This window comes from Fulmarus glacialis, unplaced genomic scaffold, assembly GCF_000690835.1.
Source record: "Fulmarus glacialis isolate BGI_N327 unplaced genomic scaffold, ASM69083v1 scaffold3962, whole genome shotgun sequence".
Taxonomy (NCBI): domain Eukaryota; kingdom Metazoa; phylum Chordata; class Aves; order Procellariiformes; family Procellariidae; genus Fulmarus; species Fulmarus glacialis.
In genome coordinates this window covers 65,000-83,041 of record NW_009199626.1, presented here as the reverse complement: position 1 = coordinate 83,041, position 18,042 = coordinate 65,000, and the positions used below count along the sequence as shown (strand labels likewise).

Here is an 18,042-nt window from a genome sequence, read left to right as displayed (position 1 = left end):
GATTAAACATTCACCAAAAGATTCACAACTGCAATCAATTATTGAAAATAAAACCAAGCACCCCACCCCCTTATTACTAATAAAGAAATCATTGTCAAGGTTGATCAATAGTAATGATAAATTGGCTTCTGGATAGTGCAATGCTGGTACTACTTCTCTAGCTTTCTGACAACAGTTTCATGGGGCTGGTTCTTTGCAGTATAACTTACAGACTTGTAAATAAGCACAGGGCCATTGCAGCCCAGACAGCTTGTGTTTGGACAGAGCCTGCATCCAGTTTGCATGGAGTGCTTGTCTCTAGATGTGTAGCTAAGATGCACTGTTAATAAAAGGCAAGGCAACTTTCAGATCATGGACCACTTAACACTTGGCCATATTTAGCCCAACCTCCTTCCTATGCAGTCACACTCGTTTTGGGTACAGGTAAAGCAGTATGTTCAAACGGCATTTAATTCTGAGCTCAGTCCTCCTCCTCTGTGTATACTCTCTTAATAAAACCTAAGTCAGCCACTGCAGTCAGTGGCCAGAAATCATCAGCACTCACTCTTATTTCTCTACAGAACAATGTTATAGCAAAGCAGCTTAAACAACCTGAAATTCAAACTAAGCACACAATACTCATTTTATGAAGAATAATATTAGAAAAAGACTCCACTGACTGGTAGGTTTACTATACGTATACAGGGAGTTTAAATCTGAAGATGACACTTTCAGGTAATCTCTGTACATTACATATTGGTCTCTTATTTGAGTTCATTAAATAACGTTAACGTACCTACTTTTTCATAACTTAAAGCACAGAAGCAAGTCAAATAACCTAAACTGTTCCCTCTGTTGACAAATGCAATTCTCAAAATCGTTACTTCCAAGTACATGGTAATTCATATGCACAGTCATTTTATGAAGAAGAAAATAAATAATGCCTCTTGCATGTTCACAACTCAAGGCAGGCAGGCATTTTTGAGCACATTTCATATTTTAAACAACATCTATTTTCCTCTCTAAAGACAAGGGCTGATGCCTGAGGCTAGACGCCAACATCTTTTTATCCAGAGGTATTAGGGACCATGTCTTGGCAGTTGCTGATCAACACCCACCCTGTACAGGGAAGACTCAGTCCCCATTGCCCCGTCTACATGAGTAGACATATTTCCTGGGAGGGTGATCTAACTGCTGGGCATTAACCCTGGAGGTTAACTAACCCTGCATGCTGGGACTGAAACCCTGGCCCCACTCTTCCAGGGAGTGCTGTAACACCAGACATCGGATGACCCTCTCTCTCTCTCTCTCGTTCACTTTTATATACAGGAGGGGTATAACATGGTGTCAGCAGTGGGCAACGCGGTGGCTCACCACCTGCATTCGTGCTCGCCAGCCAGCCCTCTGCCCTCTCCTGAACTGGATAAGGAGCTGGGATACCAATGACTGCCTTTTTCCCAGTGAGGATAAAATTTCCCCTCTGAACAGCCACCACCCTTCACATCGCTGAGCTCTTCTGTTATAACTGTGTCAAAGTTGGCTGAAATTGTCCCCGGCTTCAAACTGTACTGCAGGAGGACTGAGAGGGAGATGGCCTGGCAGCCTGACTGGACAGGTCTCCCTAGGGCACCCAGCGCATTTACAACCAGCGAAATGTAAAAATGAAGATGATAAACAACTGTACTCCTTCCCCACAAAACCCACCATCCCCTTTGAGAAGAGAGGCCTGTAATGTAATGCTATGCTTCTGCATACATGGCAGTATTTCTCACATTAGTGGCTGTGGTAAGATCCACAGGGATTTTTTGCTGGTAAACAGAATCTATTCCTATCTTGTCTGCAGGTAAACACGCTTGTCTTTCAGCATAAACGAGACATCTTGCTCTTTAGAAACAGTAAGAAAAGTTTCAAATGAAACTAGGTTCAGCTGAAGAATATTAATGTATATTCAGGCATGAAGAATTCAATTTCCCCCAAATTGGTTTGAAAGAGACAGTAAGATCTCTAGAGGTCTCACTCAATCACAATTAACATTTAATTCAAATTAGATGACTTTATTGGTAAATAAAAAATAAACAGAAATGTATAATGCACTCTAGGTTGGCAAATATCTCAAATCTGTGTTTGCCCATATTCATACACAAATGAAACAAATTCATGTGTTCAATTTTACAAAAAAATATTAATACTTGAGAATTGATTGCATTCATAAACTACCGTTGGACAAAATAGGCTGTGAATTTACAGAGGGGATTATGCACTGCACACTCCCTCATCACACTGACTGAAAGGTAGCATACCCTATTCTCACTGAAGGTGGCTAACTCATGTTTATCACAGGTAAAAGAAAATACTCTAGTTTATTCTGTAGCAGTTTTGGTATAGCTATCCACTCGGTATACATTAATCTACAAGCAGTGCCACAGATGATCAGTGTGCCATCCAAACACTAACTAGTTCAAGCACCATCCCTCCTCGAAGCAGAGGAATAATGAGAAAGAACGGTGCTGTGGTTAAGGATAGGCACACTGGCCAGGACCAGAGTGTTTGGTTTTGTAACTTTGAGCAAGTGCCTTGACCTTCACACTTCATTTTTCCATGTCTGCAAAACAAGGAAAGATAATAATTGCCTACCCCATGTGAATACTGTGATTCCTAATTTCTCATTAACACTGGTAGAAAACCCTTGCCATTTTACAAAGCGAGAAGGGACACTCAGATATCTGAGAATCAGGATTGCAACCCAACTTCCCAGCCCGTATTGCCTTTCATTGCTCAAACCTCACACCATTTCTTTCAATACTTCTGTGGAACATCCAGTCTTCTTAGTCTGTTGCATACTTTAATGCTTGGTTTTTTCACAAAAAAAATCATTCTTCATAAAACTGAAGATATCTTTACCTTCACACACTGTATGTACGTTCCTGTCTATACAGCCTGAGAAATGATTTCCTCCAAAAGGATACCGAAAAGGTTCTCAAATAAAAGTGTCTGCTGTTCTTATTTGAATAATACTTCCTCCTGCATTTTCTGAGATTCACCATCTCAGTACTATATATTATTTAATCAGTGAAGGACTGTTATGTTATTTGAACTTGAAGGGGGCAGAGGATAGTATCAGGAGCAGCCCTAATCAGCCTGGAAGAAAGAAAATGTTACGTGTAGGGCAAACCTGAACAATTTTTCCTATCCGATTTTCCTATCTGATCAGATATCACATAATGAATGGAAAATTAATTTTTAAAAAATGCAACTTCTGCTTACTGGTAAACAAAATGTGCAGGGGGAGCAGGAGGGATCTCATAGTCAACCAGATAGGGCTCAGAAGTGCCCACCTCAAGCATATGCGTGTAAACAAGTGAGTAGCTAGAGAACAGCATGATGGGGGAAGCTCTTACATCTTCTGTGGGAAACCAGCATGGCTGGGTGCCTCCCCACAGTGCCTGTGCACTATCGCACGCTGGATGGGGAGCAAACAGGAGGAATTAGAGATCTGTGTGCAGTTTCACTGGGATCAGAGAGACGTGGTGGGACAGCTCATAGGACTGGAGAGCTGCCATGGATGGATACAGGCTCTTCAGGAAGGGCAGGCTGGGACAGCAAGGCGGGGAGTCACCCTTTCAGTCAGAGAGCAGTGGGGACACATGGAGCTCTGCTTTTGGACAGAGGAGAGTCAGTGGAGGAGAGCTTGTGGGTCATGACTAGAGGGCAGACCAACATGACTAACACTGTGGTGGGTGTCTGTGGCAGAGCCCCTGATCAGGAAGAAGTGGTAGATGAGGTCTTCTGCAGACAACTGGAAGAAGCCTCACGTTCACAGACTCTGGTCTTCACAGGGGAATTTAACCACCCCCATATCTGCTGGAGGAGCAGCAGAGCAGGGCACAAGCAATCCAGGTTTGGGGAGTGCATTGATGACAAATTCCTAACGAAAGTGATCAAAGAGCCAACAATAAGAGGTTGGCTGCTGGACCTCACACTTACAAACATGGAAGGACTGGTCGGAGATGTGAAGGTCCGGGTGACGGCAGTTGCCATGAGAAGGTGGAGTTCAGGATCCTGAAAAGAGGGGATAAGGCAAAAAGCAGGATCACAACCCTGGCCTTCAGGAGAGCAGACTTTAGGATGTTCAGGGACCTGCTTAGAGGAAATTCATGGCATACGGCCCTGGAGAGGAGAGGGGTCTAGGACTATCCGGGTGAAGTTAAAGGATCACCTCCTCCAAACTCAAGAATGGTTCATCCCCATGAGGAGAAAATCAAGCAAAGGTAGCAGGGGTCTGCATGTGTGAAAAAAGAGATTCTGAAGAAAATTAAACATAAAAAGGAAGCATACCAGAGGTGGTAGCTGGGACAGGTGACTTGGAGGTACATAGAGACGCTGTCTGATCATGCAGGAATGGGGTTAGGAAAGCCAAAACCCACCTGGGAGGGATGTGAAAGGCAACAAAAAAGGTTTCCACAGCTTGGTCTATCCACAGCAAAAGGAAGACTAGGGAAAATGTGGGCCCACCACTGAATGGGGTACAGACCTGGTCATAGATGACATGGAAAAGGCTGAGATACTTGACACCTTCATTGCCTTGGTCTTTACTAGTAAGACTGGCCTTCAGTCTTAAATTTAAACAAACTGGACATAAACAAGTCCATAGGACCTGATGGGATGCACCCATGAGTGCTGAGGGAGCTGGAGGATGTCACTGTAAGCCTATTCTTGATTATCTTTGAAACGTCATGGTGATGGGGGAAGGTTCCTGAGGTCTGGAAGAAAGCGAATGTCACTCCTATCTTCAAAGAGCACTAGTAGGAGCATCGAGGAAACTACAGGCTGGTCAGCTTCACCTCAATTCCTGGGAGCATGACGGCACAGGGGATTATTCCTCCCCAGGTGCATTTCACTTTTCTGAACTTCATGAGGTTCCTGTTTGTCCACTTCTTCACCCTGTTGAGGTCTCTCTGAATGGTGGCACACCCATCTGATATCTCAACTACTCCTCACAGTTTTGTATCCTCTGACAACTTGCTAAGGGTACACTCTGTCCCATCATCCTGGTATGTAATGAAGAAGTTAAACAGTATTTTATTCAGCTGTGACCCCTGGAGTACTCCACTGGTGACTGGCCTCCAGATGGACTTCGTGCTGCATAGATTTATGAAGGGGAAATCATGCCTGACCAGTCTGATAGCCCTGTATGATGAGATGACTGGTTCAGTGGGTGAGGGAAGAGTACTGGATGTTGTTTATCTCAAATTTAGTAAGGCTTTTGGCACTGTCTACCATAACATCTTCATGAAGTACAGGCTAAGTAAGTGTTCAGTGAGTTGGATTGAAAACTGGCTGAACTGCTTAGGCTCAAACAGTTGTGCACAAAATCCAGCTGGAGGCCAATCACTAGTGCCCCAGGGTCGATGGTGGGTCCCAAATTGTTTCACATCTTCATTACTGACATGGATGATGGGACAGAGCGTACCCTCACCAAGTTTGCAGACAATACAAAACTGGGAGGAGTGGCTGATAAACCAGAGGGTTATGCTGCCATTCAGAAGGACCTCAGCTGACTTGAGAAATGGGTAAACTGGAACTTCATGAAATTTGACAAAGGGGAATGCAAAGTCCTGCACCTGGGGAAGAACAGCCCCAGGCACCAGTACAGACTGGGGCTGGACAGCTCGAAAGCAGCTTCGTAGAAAAGGACTGTGGGTCCTGGAGAACAAGCTGACTGTGAGCCAGCAATGTGCCCTCATGGCAAAAAAGGCCAACAGCCTCCTGGGCTGCATTAGGCAGAGCATTTCCAGCAGATCAGGAGAGGTGATCCTTCATCTTTGCTCAGCCCTGGTGAGACACACCGGGAATGCTGTGTCCAGTTCTGGGCTTCCCAGTACAGGAGACACGGACATGCTGGAATGCGTCCAGTGTATAAATGGACATGGACACAGACATACTGGAGTGAGTCCAGTGAAGGGCCACAAAGATTTTTAAGGGATAGGAGCATCTGACATACAAGCAGTGGCCGAGAGAGCTGGTACTGTTCAGCCTCGAGAAGAGAAGGCTCAGGGGGATCTTATCAATGTATATAAATACCTGATGGGAGGAGGTGGAGGGAGTAAAGAAGACAGAGCCACATTCCTCTCAGTGGTGTCAAGTGAGAGGACAAGAGGCAGTGGGCACTAACTGAAACACAAGGAATTCCATCTAAATATAAGAAAATACTTTTCTACTGTGTGAATATCGAGCAGTGGCACAGGTTGCCCAGAGGTTGCGGGGTCTTCATTCTTGGAGGTACTCAAAATCCAGCTGGACGTGATCCTGGGCAACCTGCTCTAGCTAACTCTGTTTTGAGTGAAGGGGTTAGACTAGATGATCTCCAGAGGTGCCTTCCAACCTCAACCATTATGTGATTCTGTGAAGCACATAAAAGTGAAATAATAGTTCAGTTTGTTACATGGGCTAAATGCATTAGCTCTTTTGAAGATTTTCAAACTCCTAATTTTGGGGGAACAAAGTTACACTGAGGAATATGACCCCAAACTGGGAAAATAGGAGCAAGGGACATACTTATTACATAACCTCAAAGTAGCAGTACTTGGAAGCTAGCATACATGGATTGAACTTTTCCTAGCTAGGTCATGTGAGAGGATGAAGGGGATAGAGTACTGAAGTAAACTACAGCAGTGCACAAGGAAAACCAAGGAGTTTGGACTGAACTGTGACGTTTTTGCTCATATTAATATAGGTTTATTACACCATGTGCGTACCTGAAGCATCCTTCAGGTCATAAGTCATGCCCCAACATGGTGTGTGCAACAAACTTACATTGTCATTTAACAGAGGTTTGAGTTTTCTTTCACCTCTTTACTTGGCAGAAGGTGTATACATACTGACAGTACATCAGAGCTGCAGTTATTCCTGGTCCAAGCCTAGCTCTAGCAAGTACATTGCTTCATCACAGTCCTTTCTGTGTTACCATTTCCCCAACCCCATGTGCAGAAAGGGAAATGCTCCCTGACAGAGATGTTAAAAGACTAGGAGATGGATATACCACTGCAAGAGAGTCTGCCTTGAGGAAAGAGCTCCTCAGGGACAGAACAGTGGGACAGATATTGTGGAACACTCTCACCAGCCTCCTGACCCAACCTGCAGCTTCGCTGCAGAAGGGACAGGCTCAAGTCTGAGCTCAAACACAGCTGGGATTTTAACCCAGAAGTCTGACTGTGCAAACAACTTCAGCTTCTAAATGCAAGTACGCATATTCTTGTTAGTCCCTCAGAGCTTCTGAGAGGCACTGGGCAAAACCACATGTAGGAGTATACATTAAGACCACATCACAGACAAATCTGAGTGGTAAGGATGAAACATAAAGGATTGCCTTCAGACACATTTTGATTGGCGGTCTGTAATGTGTTTTTTAGCCAAGACTGTTACGCAGTTAGAAGCACCACGTTTGTCCTTGCATTTCCCGTAGCAGTAGTTAACATGCTACAGCTAATCAGGCTGTACATCGGTGCCAGGATTTACCGTGAAGTTGCAAAGGTAGTTAAAAATAGGTATTGAAAAGCAGAGTGCATACCATTTCTGGATGTCTCTGCTCAAGCAGAGTGGTAGATGGCTGGTGCTGTTAAACGAACATGCATGCCTATATATATAAATGACAAAAAAGGTGCCCAAGGAAAACCAGCAAATGCCTTATGATCAAAGGGAACAAGAGCCGGTGAAGATGATAACTGTAGTCAAAGGGTTTTGGAAGAAGATACTACCTTGGTGTTTTATCTATGTCATATTTCACCAAACTTTGCTTAGGTTTTAGAAAGAGCTGAGAACCACACAGAAACAACAGTGATCTTCAAGATGTGAGAGGTCCCAGATCCCCACAGATAGTGAGGGGTTTACCTAGCAGGAGATCAGCAGGACAGCAGCCTTATCATTTCCCCATCCCCTCTGTTTCAGTCACCTCTCAAGAAGACACTTCCTGCTCTTTGCTCCTTTGCACTCCTGCTCCTGTCAAGTTGTAACATCACTCATCTTCTGCAGAGCCACTCCTCCCTCACTTAAATTTCTGGAAGCCAGTTTAACTCAGTGTTGTTGCACTGACTTAAAGGGGACTACAGGATCTTAAGCCAGATAAGTATCTTATCTTGCATATAAAATTTCAAGTTCAGTACTGAAAATAAACAGAATTCTTGTATGGGAGATATTCCATTAGAATCGACCCCAGTTCAAATCTTTTTATTGAAGTAATATTACTACAAATCAAATATGCAGTGCCTCTGCAATTGTGCCCCAAATTATAGACTTGCAAATGAAATTGATTTCTAATTTGAAACATTCTTCCATTTCTTGGAAGTCCAAAGGAAGTTAGTATGGAACGGGCCATCACCAGCTTCACTAGTATTCATTTAAAAGTGAGTGTCTACCATTTGTCCCCAAATGAACTTTTTGCAGCTTTGTTTAGATACACTTTCCACATATCAAGACAATGCAATTTTCCTGCAAAATTAGATGTTCTTAAGTTAACTGCAGAGAGACAGAGCAGGTGAGCAATTCGAGGAGGGCAAGGCAGTGGCATGCAGGAAAAGACCAAGACTGGATACACAAAGTAGGATTACCTAATCCACCTTTTGCAATGGTGACAAATGTCCTTTTTATCATTTCCTTAGAAAAGGGCAATGTCATCCACAGAGCTGATTGTCACACAGAAAGTGTGCAGAATTAGGTCTCCAATCAGCCATTCACAGCCCTGTCAGTGTAGCCTCAAGTTGTGTTTTAAAAATACAACTGCCCCCCCTTCTGGCCAATAAGGACTCCCAAAAGTGGTTTTGCAAGGCTAATTTTCAAATGCAGTTTAGTTTTTAAAAGTTAATTAGGCTTGTTTTTGGATATAAACTCTCAGTCAAAGCACAGAACTTCCATTAAGTTTCAAAACATTTCTACACTTATTTAGGAAAAGTGAAGATTTTCCTTTGCTTACATAATGCCATATTCTGGGCTAACTATGTTCATCCATCAATTACTCAAGATAACGGGAAGGTTCTAACAACTCTGATGGAAAAAACCTCTGGCTCTTATTTGGTGTCTCAGGACCGGGCTTCCCATAAGCTTCCAGACCTGCAAGAGCTTACTCGGTCAGGAGCGGTGCCAGCTCAGGCCACTGCAAGTGACACAGTGACACCTGTGCCGTGCCCTGCCACGGCAGGGGAAATGCTGTTAGACCCAAACCAGGCTGCCTTAGGTGGCCAGTCGCCTGGCGGGTTAGTCCTCCATCTAGATGATCAATTCACAGATCACAGTGATGTAATAATGCCAACATCTCAATTTATAGCTTGGAAGGAAGACTACTTAAGGGAGGGTAATTGCTGGAATACAAACATTTTAATGACGGCTTTTTAAGTGACATTTCAAAATAAATCTCACGAACAATACAGATATCCATTTATATGCCGTCTGATCAACAGCATTCTGTAAGAGGACAAGAAGCCGAGAATGAGAAGCAACGCAACGCTTCTGTACAAGTCAGGTCCTTTCAATCCGGAAAAGTACGTAATTTAGGAAAGCAAACTCTGGGTTTCTTTCTCTCTTTCTGGTTAGGGGAAATTTTTTTTCAGTATAGTTCCTATATCCTTTTCCTGATGCTGAAATGCTAAATTGCAATATATAAAGTTTTTTTTCTAAATAATTACTCCTAACTGATACAGTATTAAATACAGAAAACACCTCCACAAGCAATATCACAGTTTAGTGAAGCCTCAATGAAAATTCATGGCAGAAATGAAAACCTAAACAACATTGAAAGACACCGCTTACATGTGCTGTGCACGTATTTCTTATCGATAGCTTTCTGTTTTTTAAAAGGAATACTAGCAAACAGGAGAAATATTACTTTTTTTTTTTTAAAAAAAAAGCATAATTCTGTGCTACAAAATTGGATACCAATGAACAAATTATCTCTAGGCTTTGTCCTCACCATCAACACATTGAGAAGTAGATGCGCTAAATCGCTTACATGGCAAATCTTAGGTTTAAATAAAAATGATGGCTACTTTTGTGAATTCGACACATCTGCAGAGCCAGGCAGTTGTCTGATATGTGGTCCTTAGCCCACCTGTATAGTCAGTATTAGCCTGTCCTGTGAAATTCTCCTCTTTGTAATTGCTACAATTCTTCTACATGAAAAATTAAGTAACAAAAAGTATGAAAGTGTCAAAATACCTGATTAATTATCTGTTGTTGCAATTTTTCTCCAGACTCTGAAAGAGAAAGAAAATAATTAGTTTGTACATATTTTAATGAATATGATCATGTACAAACAGTGAATTCAGCAAAAAAAAAAATCAAACCTTATAATGAAGAAATAGAATTTAACATGTACAAATGACTTGAAACTTCAAAACGGAAATCCACCTAAAGTAAAAGAAGGCAAGCCCCTCTTAATCAAGAGGTGATAAAAAGAAGATTGAGATAGGTACCCAATCTTGCTAATCTGGAACCCCACAAGGAATTACAACATTCAAAGTGAAGACAACAAATTTCAAATATGTGCTGTGAAGCATCTTAATGTTGTGAGATGTACTGCTGCATGTGTATGTGCCCGAGAGACCGGTACCATCTAGCTCAGGATTTGACCATTGGAGGAGGAAAGCAGCTTCTGCCATTACCCTAAAATAAAGTTACGTGCCTGTGTCAAGACTGAGGTTAGGCACCAGCTGGCTCGAGGGAGAAATTCTATCCTGATAATATCCACAAAGTGGCAAGCTGAATTATGGTCTTGCTTCCTTATTCTGGCCTTCTTCTGCAGTGTCCTTCAGTGTGCTCCTGAAGACATGATCAAAGCCTAGACAGAACGTTGCTTTTCTACAGCCATCTGGGACCCTAGCAGCAATGACACCTCACACCTATTCTTTCCTTTTAGATCAAAAGGGACAGTAATTTTGTCTCATTTACTGTTCCCATGCACTAGTTGTCAAAAGGGCAGCTTGTATCAATTACCCTCCCTTTGCTAATGGAGACCATCCACATGTATTGGGGAAAGTCAGGAATTCCACACTTACCTATCCAGCTAGCCTACATGTACTCACAGTGTGGTTTGTTGTTTTTTTTTTTTAAGTAATAATGATAGGACACTGTTTATAACCTGTTAGTATCACTATTAACTGTCAGGGGAGCCTGTTTCTGCCTAGCACGGGTGGCTGCCTCATCCAGCACTGGAAATGATACTCCATTTCAACAGAATTTTTTCGTACTGGTATGTGTGGCACAAGGTAGAATTTTTAAAATGAGGTGAAAATATTTTAAGTGTTAAAATACAGTATAAAGACACTATGAACTAAAGGAAAATGATCGTCCTTACTTGTCCCTAAGAACACTCCTCAAGGAAAGCATTTTAGATAATTCAGATAAAGATAATCACTTTAGGCTATATTAAAAGATTGTCTCTTATGATAATTATTTCCTGCATGCTTGTGTTGTGCTTTTATTTGCTAAATATAAAAACTATGCTTTTTTTTGCTAAAAAACCCCACAAAAACCTAACTATCATTTAGGGGAGACTTCTCAAAATGTATTCACTTGTTCACAGAGTTCATCTTTGGGAGAAATAGAATTTATTCTTGTAACTAATATTTTAACCAAATAGATTGTTGGTAATAGAAGATTAAAGGAGTATGTGTTTTTAGCATTCTCTAATGATATACAAGTTGCTAGGAAAGCAGAGTGTTTGAAATCTCTGGTTAGATCAACACTATTTTGCTCAAAGGTTTGTGGACTTTGAATACTGATGCTTTCCTGTTTCCCAGTACATTTGTTTTTAGGCTATTTTGATTCACTTTAAAGGAATTTTAATAACTTTCTGTTGACAGCATGGACAGCTGGTCTTGAGAATTAGTGAAAATTCACTTGCTGACTGAGGAAGGAAGTGACATCAATGAGTTTCTAAAGTCAGCCCAGGGGGAAAAGTGCGCTCCGCCAGAGTAGCCTTTCATGCCATTGTATTTCCAGTGACGCCTCGAGATGCAAATTGCATTATCAATCAAACTTGTGGCTTCTACCTCAGACAAATATAAAAAATAAACAGAAAGACTGGGAAAGACCTTTGTGGCCATTCCTGACACTGCTGAGGAAAAGGTGAAGAAGAACTTATGATAATTCTTTCCTCGATCACTCTTAGTTCTTTCTTTTGGTGATTTAAATACTATAGTATCAAGGAAAAGGCAGTTGCAGAAGTGTCTGTAATGATGACATGGTTAAACAGGACAGAGATTGACTAGGCTGTTAAGGATAGAAGAGAGATCAAATTCAAGGTCACCAGCAAATTGAATACTGTGTTCACCATTTATTTGCTAGATGATCCTTGTCCTCATCACAGAACAACTACGTGAATTTGGCATAGTCAGCAATTGTGCTCTGAAGAGGCCAAGGTCTGTAATAACAGAGATGCTGCAAATTAGGGTGGAAATACATTGGCACCATTATATGGGCAAGCCTGCAAGGTCCTGGTGTGCACTGTACTTTTGTTTTAGGAGAAAAGCTACAAAAAGCAGTGAAAAAACATGAACACACGAAACACCACCTTCTTTCTTAGCCTGAATAGCCTTATTTCCCTCTTTTTCACTGCTAATAGATCATCATTAAGTTAAAAAGAGAGATTCTTTCAAAAACAGCAACTATCAAATAAAAATGTCCCTCCAGAATTCAGCTTTAAAAAGGAAATTATTTTAAAAGGCACAAGAATGTTACACTGTGACAACACCTACAGCTCTGAAAGAGGGTTCAGTTTCCAGCTGACGGCTAACAGCAGGGCAGCAGAAGGCTTCGTCACTGAAAGTAACCAGAATTTTGTTTGTCCTGCTTTTTTTTTTCTTTTTTTTTTTTAAACCTCCAGAATTCTCTTACAGTGACTAGTCACTAATCTGTGTTTTATTTATGGCACCCTCAATTTCGAGAATGGTGTTTCTGTTTAGGTGCCTTGTGATCACTTGTGGTGGCCATCAGCATTCACTAGAGGGATTCAAGAAGCACCACTAGAAAAAGTGTTCCAAATTTACAGGACATGAGGCAATGGGACACTGATAAAACCACAACTGTCAGAACATGTCAGCCAGTCCCACAGGCAACACCTGCGTTAGTCTCACAAAATGCAGATAATTCTTGAGACTTGCCAGAAGTTTCATTACCAGTAGACCTACACATGCTAAATTCAAAATTTACGACAGTTTTTCCAGAGCCACTGTAAATCAGCTTATGCAAGATGAATGGATTCATGAACATCGAACTAACTGGGAAATTTACTGCCATCTGGAAATTTATATGGAAGCTGCCCAGCAGGTAGCTGGTGTAGTCCACAAGACATACCTTCTGCAACTCAGACTGCATGTGAGTGGCTTGTCCTTCTCCTATATTTCTCCCGAAACTTCTTTTTTCTACCTGTCATCTGGCAAACTGTTCCCAAATGGGTTCAATAGTGCCATCTGACCAGCCTTGAAAACACAAGCAAATCAAAAGCCCTTAATCATAGACAACTACACTTCACTGATACTTTGAGTCAAAAGATGTATTTACCAGTACAAACTACCACGCTTATTTGCTGAGGCTCTGCTCTCCTTCTGCTCTAACTCAGGCTAAGCTGGTGCAACTGGATTCCAATGATGTTTTTGCATCAGGACTGGAGAAACAGACCTCTCCCAATTCATTTTTAGTGATCTTCTTTCGTTTCTCCAGTTGCAAAAAGTGTAAAACAATACCTTTATGTGGTTTTGGATGGTTGAGATAAATGGCCTTCTTGGGCTGACCTCAAGCTATATCACTTTAGAAAAAAAAAAATATAGCAAACACTCTTTAAAAGATTTCTCTATTTTCATACACCAATTAGTATACTAATTCCTGTTTCCAGGGCAAGTTGAGTTTTTAATTTTTTTTTGCTTCCTTGTTCTTATTATAAGGAAGATTACCTTACTGAGAGGAATAATGTATGTTTCCTAATGTAACTGACCACTGCGAGACACAAGAGCGTGCCATAATTGATGCTGTCACGAGGAACTGCAACACCGACTCCTCAGCCTTATGCACACAACCTACATAGAGAACAACACGTAATTATGCACACTATGCCCTGCTTACCTCCATACAAAGGAATGTGATATTTGTGCAGGTTTACAGATTAATCTGCTGTAATTCCTTTTAATGTTGAACTACTTCCAGCTCAAATATAATTAAGATCACCAGGTACAAAAGATTCAGATTGGAAATATGAGTACACTCCAACAGAACAAATAACAGCTTGATGCTGTTTCTTATGTTCAAATAGTTGGATACATTAAGGATCCTGACAGCATGTTTGTTCCCTAAGCATGCAGCAGAAGAAAAAAAAGGTTTCATTTCAAAAGGCAAAAGACTACTACTGCATTTAATTAGAGTGTAAAATCCCTTAAATACACAGATCTGCCAATTTATGTGACGTGACTGCTACAAGTCCTAGCAACAAAGGATTTCTTCCTCCCGCCCTCCCAAATCAAATCCCAATTTATACTTTAAGCAACCATCATCAGTATCAATAAAATGAAGGCTTTGGAAAAAAAAGTTTGTTTGTTTCCTTAAGTCTTCAGATAATCCTATTAACATTTGTGGCACAGCAGCAAGGCAGGGGATGAACAGAAATTCTAGGTCTGTCTCCCTGTTCCCAAGTGTCTGAGGGTTTCCAAGCAGACTGAGAAAAGTGGGGAGAATCCCAGGGGGCAAAGAGGACCCTCAGCCTTGCTCAGCCATATGCATAGTCTGAAACAGCCATATTCACTTAACTGTAAGGGGGAACGGCACTGCTAAGAAATCAGTTTTGAAGAGGGAATTCAATATTCTAGTATCAGTTTAATTTTATTTTCCAGTTTGTGACAGAAACAGTAACAGCTTTGGATTTTACTTTATTTTTATAAACCTAAATAAAACCATATGTGACCTATTTGGTTATGATCCACCCCACTTTCATTACTGGTTTCCTAACCTACCAGAGCAGATTCTGAGAAGTGAAAGGAAACCAAAGTACTTGTTCGTGACAAACTTCTGCAGCAATTTCCCATGGCACCAGAGCCTGAGGAAGAAACACTCAGATTTGTTTTTCAGACTTATAACTGAGAAGGTGTGACACTAACAGATTATCTTCTGTGAAAGCCTGTAGCTTGGCACACAAAGATTAAAATATTTAGGACAGAACCATACAATCCCTATAAATTATCTGCAGAACCTCCGAGATCTGCAGGCAACACAGCTCCTGCAGATGTGCATAGCATTTTCCTCCTTCTTCAAACAAGGAGTTCAGAAAACTGAAACTGCTTGTTTATAGCATTGCCTTCAAAACCTAGTTTAGCTTACTTTTGCACCTCTGTGATAATTATGCAACTGAATATGATTACAGTGGCCTAAAATGTATTAATCACATCTTCATGGTATTGCATAATCCTTCTCAGTTGTCACAACGCCAACTCATAAGTTGCCTTGGCAGTAGGAAACATAAAAAGAAACCCAAGTTGATACTGATTGAAGGAAATGAAGGAAAGTTGGCCATCTCAAAACACTGAAACTCTCACAGCATTCCAAGGTCTCCCTAGCTAATTTTTTGTGATTACTTTTGATATGAAAACAGACCTTTAATTGTCAGTCTCTAATAAGGATGCAGAACTGTTCCCTGGGAGATTCAAAGGACCCTGGGAAACTAAACATTTACGAAAGCTCAAGTAGCCAAATATCTTGCGTTGATTAACACACACCATTCAGTTTCCACCTAACAAAGTCATAACAAGAAGAAATCCCAAAGGAAAAAAAAAAAAAATCGGACTGACAAAGAAACATTAGTCTTAATAGCACTAAGGGCCCTCATTCACTAATTCTGTTGTGCGTAAAAAGGAGGGAGGAGTGTAATTCAAATCCATTCCTGGACCAAATTCTGCATTGACTAACAGTGTGTAACTGTACTTACAGCAAGGAGATGTTAGAATATAAGTTAATGAAAAGTTTTACCTGCGCTCTGCCTCATCAGCATTGATAAATATTTTCAAATGACACAGAATTGCCAGGATGCCCACTAACAGAATTAGTAGGCAGGCTTGTTTGCCAGTTTTCTTCTAGAATATTGTGCTTTATATATCTGGGAAAAGGGAAAGCAAAAATTTGTCACCTTTTTCTTTTAAGGATGGAAGATTTGAGATAATGGAAACATGCCAGACAGCATATTTGGTTTTAACATCAACACAATATTGATATCATGGTTTGGATGGTTTCCAGCTGAATGTCGTGTATATTTTCAATGCCTATTTTGCATTCTTCCTGTATCCAACAAGAAGAATAGTTTGTTTCAGTTTTGTTTTACAGCTCACTATGCAACTGCTTTGAAATGCTTTTTCCTTTTATCCAACTACTTCACGACTTTTTCAGATTCCTGCTCTCTTAAGGAACTGAATGTAGCAAATCACGGATCCCTACTCATCTGCAATTAGGCAGGCAAAGATCAGTTAATTATGGCTTAGCAGATGCATTTCCTCAAACTCTATGACAATGTGATCCAAATCGTAAGGTAGAAACTGCCTCAGTTCTCACACTGCAAGGGCCGTTGCTTTTTCATTTGGAATCACATGGACCACCAGCCTCCACTTCCATGTTGCTAGTTATGTATAGTGCTTTATATTACGATCATCTAGAGGACAGGTTACATAATCTATTAAAATGCCTTTTTGACTACACTCCAGTGTCAAGCTCAATTGCTTATGCAGTTATCTTCCACAAAGTAGGTTTCTGGGCTTTGACACAAAAGAAGCTGTTTCCAACTGTCAGCTGGTCCACTGCAATTTCCTATATCAAGGTTCTTAGTATGTGTTAAATGAGGGATGGTTGACCCTGGTTTTTTTCCACTGAAGGAAAACTATCTGACATTTACTCCAAGAACAGCACGGTAAGAGCTGTCATGATGGAAAAGACCATGGAGAGCAACTAGAGCTTGAATCTACATACTCAGACCCCACACAGAAATAAAGCCATGGACATACAGCTGTCTCCCTAATATACCCTGTTATGGTCTTAGGCAGCTGAAGCTTTGCATTGCACTCACAGTAGGGCTGAAACATTGCAGTAGTTTGGCTTTGGTTTTGGTTCCTGTCCATATTAAGAACATATGGTTGCCCCGACCCAGACGAGGAATGTGACTGCAGTTGAAATTTGCAGTCAGATTAACCACGTTAAGGCAAAGCCACATGGAGTCATGACCATCCAATCTGGCATACTCTAAAGAAGGTCAGCTGTTGGTCTTTCATTTGTAGTGAAGATGAGTTGATGTCCAGCTCTGAAGCACACTATCCCCATATAATCTGAATTAGAATACCATGGAAATGGCATATGAAGATGAAGGTGCCAATACCAATGGGAAGCAGCACACAAACTCCTACAGGGTTATGCCCACAGAACCTTATTTTGACTCACCTGCTAGGACAACTGCACCACAAACAGCTGAGCTACAAAGCTTCTCTGGTGTGAATCAGCAGCAGTGGTGTGCAAGATGAGCACGCAGCACGCCCAAACAGGGGTGGAAAAATCCAGCTTCTTGGCGCTAATTACAAAGTAGAGTCCCACAGCAAAGTCTCCATGGGAAGCCTTAGTCTACAGTTTCTGTATTTCAGAAATAAAAAGGAGATGAATTGTCCATACAACATAAGGCCAGGAAGTGACCAGTGGTGATGAGAGCAAATATTCTTTCAATTTACTACTCATTCTGAGTTATGCCTACATAAATAAACTGTACTTGTTTGAACCTGCCATGTTTTTTTGTTTAAGGTCTAAATGTGCCACTCTAAGGCATGCTCTTAGTACACTGGCCTCAAATGACTTCTCTAAAATTATTCCATTTGGAAGTAAAATATTCCCCAATGAGAATGTGACACTTACAGAAAGACACCACTCACGTTTACAAGGAAGATTACATGCATGAGAATATGCAGTTAATCCACTAGTAAAGACCAGAGGGGAAAAGGAAAAGGTGAAATAGGAGCCCTTTGAAATAGAACCTTAACACCTGGAAAACTCAGAAAATTCTCTAAA

At 41.2% G+C, this 18,042-nt stretch overlaps 1 protein-coding gene across 1 annotated transcript in view; it reads right to left on the bottom strand.

Annotated features, from left to right (window-relative positions):
- The window catches only part of CHST9 (carbohydrate (N-acetylgalactosamine 4-0) sulfotransferase 9), an 84,174-nt gene that overhangs the window by 8,592 nt on the left and 57,540 nt on the right, over positions 1 to 18,042 (bottom strand). The window contains exon 2 of the mRNA XM_009573310.1: positions 10,183 to 10,220. Within this exon, the coding sequence (XP_009571605.1) occupies positions 10,183 to 10,220 (38 nt within the window). The remainder of the gene's footprint in view (positions 1 to 10,182; positions 10,221 to 18,042) is intronic.